This window comes from Scleropages formosus, chromosome 2, assembly GCF_900964775.1.
Source record: "Scleropages formosus chromosome 2, fSclFor1.1, whole genome shotgun sequence".
Taxonomy (NCBI): domain Eukaryota; kingdom Metazoa; phylum Chordata; class Actinopteri; order Osteoglossiformes; family Osteoglossidae; genus Scleropages; species Scleropages formosus.
Genome location: NC_041807.1, coordinates 13,757,906 through 13,771,446, shown reverse-complemented (window position 1 = coordinate 13,771,446; position 13,541 = coordinate 13,757,906). Strand labels below are relative to the sequence as shown.

Here is a 13,541-nt window from a genome sequence, read left to right as displayed (position 1 = left end):
CATTCTCTCATGCACCTATTCTCTTGTGAAAAGAATGGTTTAAATATGCTTGATTCCATCTGCATCCGTAGCCAATAGCACAATGCAGACAAAGGGATAGGCCTGCGTTACGAGATCTGGGTCACAAAGGCAAGATCACAAACAGATGTCGCAGTGCTCACGAGCTGGCATGTCAATTGAGATAGTTCAGCATGCCCAAACACCACCCTCCTTCCCAGATGTGCATAAACTTAACACCAGCTGACATGGGCTCCAGACTTTCAGCAACTGGAAGTATCCGGTCGGCATAGTCTGTACTTGCACACCTTTCAAACAATCAAAACTGCTGCAGACCAGCACAGTAATCACAGTAATAATGAGGTCAGCATGCTAGTTAACTCACCTTTCACGGTAGATGAAGTGTGACTAGGAGAAGCAATGCAGTCGACATTAGGGTCTCATACAAAAATGCACCAACCCCCCCCATCCCCACAGATCACCTGGCAGTCTCGCTCGATGGAGACCTGGTCCCAGGTTCTCACACCAATTTACACCTCATTAGGATTAAAATCTGCATAATGTGCAAAAATAATACACAGTTTACGCGTGAGTGTGCTAATGATGAGCTGATTAATTAAGCACAATGTGAAAGAGTTGTGTAAGGAATGCAAAAGAGCTGTGATGTCAAGGATCGGCGTAAGGACGTGGGTGCTAATTCTATGGATCACAATTGTTCTAATTAGCCCCAATAGAGCAAGTCTTTTTTTGAAAAATTGTGAGCTATCACCTATGAGGATCTGGATGCAAACTCAAGCCTGTGTTAATGTTTCTGACCCTGGCTTTTCATTTCTCTTTAAGGGGTTGCCTCTATCCAAGCAGATTCAAGAAACCAGGCTCATGGTGACCTTCCCTCCATGACATACTTTAGTTCACTTAATTTCAAATCCAGTTGCCGTGGTAACCCAGCACACAAAGCAGGGCCCACACAGCGCGAGGCTGAAACAACAACATACACAGTGTTCCTCCCACTAAGAAGCAGCAGTGCATAGAGGAAGCTGCGAACATCAGAATATGTGGTGGAATGACAGGAGAGGCGGTGACATCATTCACACGGGCTGGCAGCACACATCATTAGGGGGGCAGCGATCTGCGGCTGAACAAATCGGATCTGGAGGAGCGTCAGGATGCCGAACGACAATCGCAACTGCATGAGAGGAGGGGGTTATTTTGAAAGTCAGCTGAGTGAGGGTAGTTTCTGAAGCTTATGGGACAACCAGAAACTTGGGGGGGTGGGGAAGCTGCTCAAAAGAAGCATGAAGCTGAACATTATAGAAGCTAAGGGTTATGTTGAGAGACAGGGAAACTTAATGGTGAATGTTGAAGCTGGGAGGTGCCTATTTATAGATGAGGAAAGGAGAAGGATGGATGATGAAGCTGAGAGGTTAATGTTGAGATATATGAATGGAGGATATTGAAGCTGAAGGTATTTAGTGACAGATGGGGAGGCTGAATTGTGGATACTTAATCTGAGGGGGTGATGGAGAGACAAGGGGAAGCCAAGAAATGGAGAAGAGTAGATTCTAAAGCTGGGGAAGTCGCTGGTGAGCTACAAGGTGGACGATGAAGCAGAGTCAGAACACTGAAGTTGTGAGAGAAAAGTGACTCTGTGAGAGAGAGAACAACAATGAAGTTGAATATTTTAAATAAGGATTTCAGTATTATGTTTGCACGCCTGTTTCCATCTGTACACCATGGGACCAGAGGACTTCCATTTTGCCCTTCGCCTGCTAAATAAAGATCACCTGTTTGCCAAAACCTTGTCTTAACAACTGTAATCTAAATGATGAACCTGATCCTGTGTAAGGCCAAACGTTGCCTCTCTGCAAGGACAAAGAGTTATAGCTTGTCCCCCCTTATTGTAGTTTAGTGCAGCATGGTGTGACATACAATTACTGTGTTATCACCAGGGTAACAGTAAGAGCTCCATCTCAATGGCTTACAGATCTGTCTCTCGCGCACGCGCACACACTTTCTCCGAGTGGAACAAGAAGAGACGCAGATACTCACATACAAAAACACACACACACCGAGCAAAACACTCTCTGAATGGAACAGACACAAAGCTCTACCTCTTACAGCTTATCCTCAGTGCTTTGCCTCTGAATTGGACACACACAAACACAGCATACATATTCAGAAGGATTAACACAAACATAAATACACAAAAACACACACAGATTTAGAAATCCAAAAAGGCAGAGATTCCATTTTTATATCCTCTTTTCCAGCAACGACAAACAACTGCACCTTCTCCCTGTACATTTGGGGAAATGTCTTTCAGCGCCTTGTAGCAATTTATTCTGTCAGAGAGCTGTTTTACTCAAGAGTCATCACAGAGGAGCTCTGTGCAAGCGTTATACTTTGAGCGAAAAAAAAAAAAAAAAAAAAAAGACACAAATTTGCCTCTTTAGGAGAAGAACAGCTTTTCCCCCACCATGCCCTACTTCACCTCTGCAACATACAACACACAACAAAAATGGGAGGGAAATACTAACTTGAACATCATGTAATTAACATTACATCTAAATGCATCAACAGTGGCACTGTGCAGTGCTCCTGCCCACCTGTCCTGTCATATAGAAATTCAAGATAAAAAGGCATAACTATAGGCACCCAGGTAGAGGAAAGGAAACTGAGGCATGCACAGGTAACAGACAAGGAATAACTTCTTTTGTCCCATGGCCTACCTGTTACAGCCTCAATATCACAGTCTCCAGGTACAAACAGCTGGGAATTATTGACTTCCTTCAAGCATGATGGAACATGGTGGTTTCAATTACAGTGCAGTGGGGTGGGGGGGGGGTGGGGGGGCTGGCAGCTACAATATGGACTCTGGCCAGTCAGGACTGTTAACAGCTACAGAGATGGTCATAAATCCTGCTCCTCTCCAATCTATACCAGCTGTGTCACTTCAACCAAACACAGCAACAGTAGTTCAGCACCTGGGCCAAAAATTTGCAGGACAGGGTTGTGAAAGCGATGATGTGGAACATTGCTGGAATTCAGAAGCTCCTAGATAAACTCAAAAATGGTGTATTGCAACTCTATATCCCCATCGTCCAGAGGAACCACGGCCGTCACACTCAAAGCAGAAAGTAGATTGTCCAAATAAATCAGTAGTTGTTTGCCTCCGTATGCACAACCAGCATCACCTCAACCTCCCTGGCAAGAAGGGATGAGGAAAGAATGAGTTCTTAAAAAAAGACTAAAAGAAAAATTTTCAAGGGGGCACAGTGGGTTGGACCGGGTCCTGCTCTCCGGTGGGTCTGGGGTTCGAGTCCTGCTTGGGATGCTTTACGACGGACTGGCATCCTGTCCTGGGTGTGTCCCCTCCCCCTCCAGCCTTACGCCCGTGTTGCCGGGTTAGGCTCCGGCTCCCCGTGGCCCCGTATGGGACAAGCGGTTCAGACAATAAAAATTTTATTTCTAGTTATTTCTAGTCACATATACCAAAAATGAGAGCAACAATTTCCTCTTCCCCCAAGAAAGCACCCAAGTTTGCTAATCAACGAATCGTAGACAGAACGTGATCTATGTTCTGAAAGAGCTTGTTATCCACTGATCCTGTGTATGTGATCCAAGCTCACCTGGGATGTGACCATTAATGAGACCACATCCAACTGGTTGGCAGTCGTATAAACCTGCAAAAGTGTAATAACGTCCCCGTCAGTCAAATGTTGTCCAGAAAGAAGTGTCTTTACACACTGATACACACACATTTCTGTAACTGTGATACAAGGCACATTCAGAGCAGTTATTTTTCTGCCTCGCTCACTACTGAAAGTGTCCAAATGAGATACGGAGTTAACACACTGTAAAGCGGAACACTGTGTGCTTTCCACATTTTGAGGTTAATCTTTTCCTCAAACTGCCCCTTTGTTCTCTGCTACATTTTATTCAAAAAGAAATCTCACAAATCCACTTATATTGCAGAAATCTTGTCTTCCCACCAGCTCCCCTAGCAGTTTTCTGGTCTGGCAAGTCCATCATTCCATTAAATGTATTTTGTATGTATGGCATGTGTATTTAAAAAAAATAAAGAAAATATCACACTTTGCACATTTTCCTAAGGCCTGCACATTAATCACCTCCCCATCATGCTTAACTATGTATTTATATGAATATAATATTCATAGGGTGTTATTCTCAGCAGATCCTGCTGCTTGTCAAAGGCAGCTGTAGTCTGTGCTTGTCGATCCATCTTCCAAACGGAAGTGTAACGGCGATCGTGGCCCAAGGGAACTTGCCGACCCCAGACCTGGCTTTGGCGGCCGCTCATTAAAGGATAATTTCCTCATCATTTATACAGAAGTGCTTCATTTGTCAACCAGCTAATTTAAAAAGTGGTCTTTAAAGGAACCCTGCTGTGGAAGGGACAACATTTTAACACGCTGTAATAAAAGCAGCGTATATGGCCCAATGATATATTGCATAAATCCACTATAGAAATTATGGACAGTTCAGTCGCACCATGTAACAGCACTGTTTTTAGGGATGGAATTGTGGGAATGGTTTGATTGACAGATAAGCACTACAGAAAAACTCTTCTAAACCCCTAAACAGTTCCCTGGCAAAGCATATTACTCTGACACCACACACTGCTGTTTGGGTGTGCAGAGAAATCCATTCATAGCTTCAAGAGTTGCATCCCTCAAAGTACCACAGCTCATTCCCTGAGCAGGAAACTCTGGAGTGCTGGGTATTCTCAGGCTATAATGTAACTTGATGGCTCTGCCATGTACCTCAGTGAGAGGTGGTCAACCTCCCAAGACACAGGAGCCCAAATCACTGAAACGGCAGCAGGGTCAGTCTGAAGCCAACCACTGCTGATTTAAATCTCAACACAGCTTGTTCAGTTTTCTCAGAGCGTAGGGTTTGAAGATGTTGCATGTGGGTCCATTATTCCCCATGTACAGATCTGTCATCAAGACTCCACCTGTATGTCTTATCCAGGGAGGTGGCTTCCATAAGAACCAGTCCAGTGTGGCAGGAAACCTCTTTCCACGGTTCCTGCCATTGCCAGTACTCCACAGTGTCTTGGAGAAGATGGTTAATATAGCTTCAGCAGGTCAGACTGACAGAAAGGGAGCAGGAATGTACAAGGTGGAAGAACTGGAGTCCCAATACACCTGAGACAATTACACACGTCAAAAAGACAGTGGCACTGACCTCGGCAAGGAAACATGTTTTACAATGCAGCACCCACATTCTGGGCCTACGAAAACAGAGGTAATAAAGCTTCTAGGAAACCTGGAAATGTGTGAAACGTGCTTGTGTATAATTGTCTTATGGGTCATATACTAAATCTGGACCATCTCTTTGTGTGTATGGTGCTGTTGTATTTATACAAATATATTCATATATGTGGTGTTACTACCATGAGTGAGTTGGGTGCATGTCTCCCGCTGGTCTTTGATGTGCACACGTGTGTGCGTGTGTGTGTGTGTGTACTGACTCACCTGTGGGCGGATCACTTTCTCAATGTTCTTTAACGCTGTGTCAGGAGAGGGGGGTGAGCAGTCTGGAGTTGGCCCTGCAGAGCTGTTCCCATGGTTACACAGATCAGGTTCCGCGATGGTCACATGGGGGGAGTTGTCTGAAACTGTTCGGAATGACAGAGTGACGAGCAGGTTTCAGTGAGTTGAAGTGGAACGTCATAGTTATTGTGTCATAATTAATAGAATTTTACAGTTCTGCAGACACTTACCCAAAGCCACTTACACATGTTGGAATCTTTACACTTTGTCCATTACTACAGTCAGAGGTTTACTAAAGGGAGGAACCGCTTCAGACGAAGGCAGAGGTCTTTAACCACTACACTACCCATTGGCCAAGTCCGAAGAACACACAGACAATATGGGTCTCGCTACATCAACCCTGAACCTAACCACATTCTTTCCTGTACAGATTTAAATGCTCAGTTTATTTCCATAACCTTCCATTTTATATTTGCTGTCGGATTAACTGCCCTTTATGACGACTGGCAGGAACTGGCCTTCCAACAAATGTGACAGACCTCCAGCCACTTATGGAAGGAGTAAACTGACCACTAATGGATCAGCGATGACTGAAACCTCATTGGGGTTCAAACTTCTCAAAACCCCCCACCTCCATGTCATAAACTTCTCTGCTGTCTGATTTGCAGATGTGTGTGAGTGAGAGAAACAGACAGACAGATATAGTCATTTCTACACACACGCATGCATGCATACGTACAGGAACGCACACAACTGCGAACATGCTTCTATTTCATTGCTGCCACTATCACACATCACTATGGCAACAAAGCAGGTAACAGGTAAGTATCTCATTCTTGTGAGTCACCCTTCTTCACTGAGTGCACATATATGCGTGTCCACAAAAAACAGCAGCAAAGTATGTATGTTCGCTTTGATGCTGTTCTGGAGCTGTGTACACACACACACACACACACACACACACACACACACACACACACACACACAGAGGCCGTGAGCTGCTGTGAAACAGGTGTTGCAGCTGCACAGAGACAGTGTCGGACAGGCGTAGGTGCGTCCGCCTGCGAAGAGACATCGGAGAATCACTTCTCAAAGCGAGTGATTCATTACTGAAGGGAGGGAGAATGGGTGGGAAAGAGGAGCGTGGAGGTGGACAGAATCTAATTTATAAACCCTATTAGGGAGTAAAGCACTCCTCATCAATCAAGCCCCACTGTACTCTACCAAAAAGAGAGAAACATTACAGGTCTTCACTCATCAATCACTCTGCTTGTCAAACGGAAGGACGTAAGAGAAGTCATCGTCCAATCAGTTCAAGTGGCTGGTCAAGTGGGTGACACTGAAATGTGACATAGCAGATGCACAGGTGACAAAAAGACAGCGGTGTTGAGGTGCGAATGTGATCTACATGTGCTAGGAACTCCTGTTCAATTTATCCTTCATTTAAGCTCCAACTGGTTTGCACTTTATTTGCATCCCATTTGCATACCATTCCTTTGATGAATTCTTGAGTGAGATGCCATTGCAAAGGAGCTGCTTGGACCCTTTTTTTTTTTTTTTTTTTTTTTTGCATGCTAACCTCACTTGGTCTTTGTCTCCCTGAACTTGTTCCTCAGCCTACGAACAGTAACAGGTGAAACAAGCACACACACCCGGGTGCATATCAGCATGTGTCCTACCTCGAGGCACAGACAATGAATACAGAATGTTTAATTGAAACCAATGCAACTCAAGGGAAATCACTGAAGAGTGTGACGATTAATTAACCAACACAACTAAAGGCCCACGGCGTCTCTGTCACTTTGTGGCTGCTCTTTCTTCTGTGTCTCATACGACGGTGGCACGAAAAAGACAACTGTTCTACTTTGCCGAAACAGACAGAAGAGGCTCTGGCCCTTTCTGCACTCTGGGTGGGGTTCTGGATCTTCGGTCACGATGAGTGACACATCCAGCGTTCGACAGCCCTGCAGAGAAGTTTCTGGAAACCTGCACAGTCATACACACCGTTAGTCTGACAGCGCACAGAGAAACACAGCGTTTACACTTGATTAAACAAGGCCTGTCGGTGGGGGGGACTTGATGGATGCTGGCGTCAGATGCGTTTTGTGTGAGCATTCTTCTCTGTGAAGCCACGCTGTGGGAGGAGGTCTTTCTCTACGGCTTTCTCTCCAGCCCACACCTTGTGTTTGAGTGGAGAGTGAGGCAGGTGGGGGCCGGGCACAGTGGGCACAGCGGGCTGCGCACAGGATCCTGGAAGAGGGATGTTTGATGGAACGCTGTGGAAGCACTAGGGAAATGCTGTACTTGCCCTGCCAACTCATCGTGTCCCACTGGTGTCTAAGTGCAACTGGTGAATGCTGACACACACAGTCACGGGGTCAACTAATAGTGGATTACAGTTGCTGTAGACACAGTCGTAGAGTCTAGGTGCAATGGGACCTTCCCCTGAGACCTGAAATCTGACCAAATCCCTTCGCCTCCTATATGCAGGAACAAAATGGTGCCAAACAGATCCAACACACTAATGTACAGTATATGCTGTATTTACCTTTATTTGATTATGGGCGGCACAGTGACACAGTGAGTAGCGCTGCTGTCTCACAGCGCCTGGGTGGTGCGAGAGGACGTGGGTTGAATCCCTGCTCAGGCTGTGTGGAGTTTGCATGTTCTCCCTGTGTCTGCATGTGGTGCGTGCTCTGGTTTCCTCCCAAAGACATGCTGTTCAGGTTCCCCCATAGCGTGTGAGTGGCAGAGAGAGTGTGTTCCACTGATGTATGGATGAGTGACCCAGTGTAAGTAGTGCATCTAGCAGTGTAAGTCACTGTGATGAATAAGGTGTGTGGGCTCATAACGCTACAAAGAGTTCACTGGAAGCTGCTTTGGAGAAAAGCATCTGCTAAGTAAGTGTAAATGATTAGCAGATGATTTTTTTCAAAAGGGACACACAATGATTATTAACTAGTTTAACACGTCTGTCTGAGGTAACAAACAATGTTAGATACCCTATACTAAAGCCCATGAAATCATTCACCCATTTATACTGTAGGGCAATGCAATACACACATGCACGCACGCACACACACGCACACACACACACACACACACACACACACACAAATAGGCAATTTAGGGTAAGTACCTCAAGAGAATTGCAATGGGAGGAGGCATTTGAAGCCGTGCCCTTTGATTAGAAGGCAATAGATTCAGCCAAAGCATGCACAGACACCCACATATATGCATGCATACATACAAGCACCTACTAAGAGACATGAGCATAGACAACTAACTCTAATGCCTCTAATAGAAAGTACTGCAGGTTTTTCTTCAGAGTGAGGAACAAAAACAAGATTGACATTAACTGAGTTCACAGGAGGTTTAAAAGAGAGCGTGGGACTTTTTAATTGTGCATGTATGTGTGTGAGCATGTTGAAACACACAGAGCAGTTCTTAAGCCCACTGTTTCTCTGAGGAGATAAGAGTCAGATGTGAGGATGTGATGCGGGATCTGACAAGGGGCAAACCCAGAGAGCGCCCTCCTCCTGGGGAGAGAATTTAATAACACTGAGTCGCTGTTCTGCTCTATCTGCACTCGTCCTAACCTCAGCCACACTGGAGCATAATGAAAAGTGCCCCTGCTGTGAGTGTAACAGAGCAGTTGACCCTGCCTTGGGACTCCTGTCCAGTGTCGCTGTGTTTTCAACTGATTATTAACACAACCCCCCAGGGCAAGGTGGGGGGGGGGGTCATCTCACATTTCAAACTCACCAGTTAAGGTCAGTTCATGCTGATTAGTGACAATCACTGACTTTTGAGAGAGCTTGTTGTAGAATACCGTTGATGAGCAGCAGGAACACACTTCCAACTCCTCAGCCTTTCACATGCTGGATGAAAGCAAGCCATCTGGCTCTGACTGGAAGGCCCCTCTGCACAGGGGGTGAACTTGCAGGGAATCTACTATAACTTCAGTTCCATCATGATACAGCTTAAATGTAAAACAGTGTTTATAGTCATTGGAGTGTAGGCCTAATAGCGGGTGCACTCTGATTTAAATGTATTACAACTACCTGGATATCCATTATAGAAGTACAGGACCCCTGATTTGTTTAATTACACACTGAAGGAAAGGGAACTACAGCAAAACCTTACTTGGAGAAGAAACGTGACCGTGCTGCATGCATATTGTACATATTACATCCATGTTGCTGAGGTGGGTTCTGGGTATCAGTGATCATTCTGGTAAGGTGGATAGGTTCCCAAGTTAGCAAAACACTCAGAAGCTGACTAAGCATTGATCTAGACTGATATGATGAAAATGAGAGTCCAGGCTCGTCCTGCTGTGAATGTTTTCCTTGGCTACATCTCACACCTTCAAAAACGGACATCTGAGACAGAAAGATCAAAGTTTTTCTCTGCAGAGCACCCACAGGGTATTTCAGTACTCTTTAGTGCACTTGTTGCGTACTCATCTTCGACTCTTTCCCAAAACAGCACTGTACTCTTACCCTTGATCAAATTGTTGTAATATTGGTTAATCAATCACTGATCAATATTCATCATTAGCACTGCTCCCCTGTAGTGCACACAGAGCTGACTTCCACCAAAGGGCAGTATGAGTATATGCCTTGCTGAGATCATACTTCCTCCTACCATTTGTTATCATTAGTGCTGTGCCAAACAGAACAACCATATTCAGAGTTCATAAAATGACCCTTTCATCCCACTGGAAAAGCAACATATTTACTGAAGATACTCAAGGCATTTAGGAGCTACAATAGAGGCATTACTTCATCCTGCAGCTAATTAGGAATAAAACGGAGTGACGACTGCTCTTATGGCTTCTTTCTGCCGTCTGTTTCCACTGCTGGAGACGTTTTTTTCTTTAACAGCATGTCGTTTCGCTTTCTGTAGGGAACCAAGGCTTTCGGTTGAAATCAGAATGCTCCTCCTAGCAGGAGGTAAAGTTAGGGGGAATCTGGAGTAATTTCGGCTTACTTCAGATGAAGTGCCTCACTAATGTTTGTACTCAATAGAGCGTGACGCTCATAATAACGACATTAACGCTATTATATATCTTTTTAATCAAGACCGTTAACCCTATTCAGACAGCCATTGCTTCTTCTGTTGCTCAAAGCAAGATGGGAGTGTGGGCTCTTCCCAAGCAGTGGGGGGGACCTGTGCGGCATTTCCATTCCTTTGACGTGGCACAATATTTACATTTATTCATTTAGCTGACGCTTTTCTCCCAAGCTGGTATGTAAGAGCCATGTGCAGCTGATGGTGACATACACCGTGTAATGTTGCGGAGCCACTGCTGAGCACTGTGGCTACGCTGTCTTGCTGTGCTACTGCGCAAAATGCATCAGAACGAGGTCTGTACCGAACAACTTGTCATTGACCATCCCACGTAATGGCTGGAATGTGGGTATAATACCTTTCTTATGACTCACGGAATCTGGCTTCAACAAGGAGGATTAAGCAGAAGAAATGCGTGTATATCTGTGTTTATACTTATTTACAAGTGTACAGGTATGTCTGTGTGTATATGTGCAAGTGTGCGTAGATGCTTATTCACGTGCGTGTTTGCGTGTCCGAGTACCTGCCCTGTGCCCCTCACCACCAAGTGGCAGTGAGAAGGCGTCAAATGCCACGGTCCCTCATTGCTCCTACGGCGTGGTGATCACGGAGTGAGTCTGGCCATGGACGGGGAGGTGATGGATGAAACAGCAGCCAAAAACATCGGCTAGGTGAGGCGAAGAGTTCAACCTAAGTACCCGCACAACTTCCCTCCAACACAGGAGTGCAGGAAACGAGAGGACACCAATTATGCACCAACATACAGACCACTGTGAACCACCTTGCACCTGAACCGACAGCCTCCTCATACTCAGAGCTGCACAGGCATGCTCTGAACTTATGGCAAAATGGGGAATGCAGAGCGATGGCAAGTCCTCAGGATCTCCTTTTCATTTCATGGGAGAAAACCACAGCATCCCCCCCATCCCCTCCTGCGAAAGTGCGCATTGTGCTGTGACTCACTCGGGGAGAGAAAATCAGGACTCCACATGTCGCTCGAAGCAACAGTGGAGGAAGGGATGATCAGCAGAGACAGTGAAGGAACCACACAGGACATGGAGGAAGATGGTTAATGAACTGGATTCATTAACCTAAGGTGAGAAACCCCCCCGGAGGGGCGTGTTATTGTACTGCATACCACGACACAGAATGTAACCTAAATTCTGCTATTAAATGTATTTCATGTCACAGGAGGCTGCAACATATAGGTCATCATGGGTGAAAGATCTTGCAAGAACAACAAGAAAGGCGGTGACCACCGTGGCCGATGCACAAGTCTCAGAGCTCTGCAGATGCGCGCACACACGTGCACATTCACCGACCCATACTCAGCTCCAGGTAACAGCTGAGACAGTAACTGTGGCAACCACATCTGTGCCACATCATCCTCAATGGGATACAGTTAAGGTGGTTACCACGACAACCCTTCAGGTGTGCCTTGCAGGAGCAAAAGGACGGGGCTGTTTCCACAGCAACTGCAGGCCGCTGGACTCACCGCTCCGGGAGCAGGCCGATAGGGGGCCAATGTCCAGTGAGCAGGGTTTGCGGGTGACTGCGGTGGTGACAAACTCAAAAGGGTTGTCCTCGTCCTCAGGCAGGAAGACGTCGAGAGATGGAGAAGGGATGACCTCCGCCACTCGCTTGGTATCCTGGTGGAGTGAGACGAGAAGAAAACAAACAAGCGGTCATTAGACCACGAGAGACGCCATCTGACACCTACAGCTTTAAAACCAACACGGCACTTAAAATTAGAACCATCTAAAATGGATCTTTTTTCCTGAGACTGGTAAAATATACATGCTCTTTTAAAGGCTACACTTGACTTTTTACGAGTGGTATGGAGAGAGAGTTGAATGAAGATGGTGTTATATGTGAGCACTTTGAAGTAATGAGTCCCGGGAGCGAGGACTATTTTTTTTTTTTTTTTTTGCGAGTAACCAAAGAGGGAAGAGCACATCATGGACACGGGCACTGATCGTGTCGGGTCACACGGGGAAACACAGGGACAGCGGCTGGTCACGTGCCTGCTGGAGATAGCTCCAGGCCCCGCCCTCTTCCCTCTGTCACCACTATAAGAGCATCACTGGTTCGGTCCAATCGCCACTCATATATTTTGAAGAGGTCTTCCGCCCAGAGCCACATAAAACACACAGAAATCCCATATAAAGCTGGAGAAATCAGATACTGACTGCATTAATGCTCAGCTAGTGTAAAGCGAACTCTCTGCAAGAGTTAACTGCACAGCGATTAGGGTAAAGTCCGTGTTTCTGCCAGCAACAGATGTGGAGGGAGACAGGTGACTCTGACAGAGTTAACGTCACTGCTCCACTGCTGTTAATGAGACAGAGGAGGTGACACAACACTCTGCTAGTGTTAAAAGACTAGGGACTGAGTGCCGGACTTGCCGGCCATTGCCGAGAGAAGCACTGAGGAATCGCCCTATTGGCTGGAGCAAGAGGCGGAAAGTGGCGCCGACAGTACTGGGACAGAACCCGCACCTGTGAGAGGGAAGAGGAAGCAGCCCATGCCCCACTCCAATCCCAGCGGCCCCCACTCTATCTGTCCCATCAATCTGCCTCGCCCTCTCCGCCTGTAGTCATCCAGCTCCTCTCTGCCCCTCTCTCACCCATGCTTCAGCTCTCACTTCTATGCCCATTCCACATTCCTGTGTTTGCACTTCTGTCCCAGCCTCTTGCTTCCATGGGTCCTCTCAGTCCCCCCCCCCCGGCCTCTCTGTGAGATGTTACAGCAACAGGGGGCCATCGGCCTAACAGCGAGCGGCAGGCTGCACCGCTGCTCCAACAGGCTAGTGGACCTAGGTGGTGTGTGCTGTGTGCTTCTGAGAACCGGGGTTCCATGCAGCCAACAGTCCAACACACTGGCCCAGATCACCGTATACAGTCCTCCCATGTCGGCGGAATGGCCCCAGAACTGCTCTGAGCTGAAGCAGCT

At 46.5% G+C, this 13,541-nt stretch overlaps 1 protein-coding gene across 8 annotated transcripts in view; it reads right to left on the bottom strand.

Moving 5' to 3' along the window:
- The window catches only part of anks1b (ankyrin repeat and sterile alpha motif domain containing 1B), a 115,057-nt gene that overhangs the window by 45,129 nt on the left and 56,387 nt on the right, over positions 1–13,541 (bottom strand). For 5 of the 8 annotated variants that reach the window (XM_018747291.2, XM_018747290.2, XM_018747289.2 and 2 more), the window contains exons 10-12: positions 12,085–12,238; positions 5,499–5,641; positions 3,627–3,680 (exon numbers count right to left, since the gene is read on the bottom strand). In XM_018747291.2, the coding sequence (XP_018602807.2) occupies positions 3,627–3,680; positions 5,499–5,641; positions 12,085–12,238 (351 nt within the window). The remainder of the gene's footprint in view (positions 1–3,626; positions 3,681–5,498; positions 5,642–12,084; positions 12,239–13,541) is intronic. The other 3 variants (XM_018747292.2, XM_018747295.2, XM_018747298.2) reach the window with 1 other exon arrangement.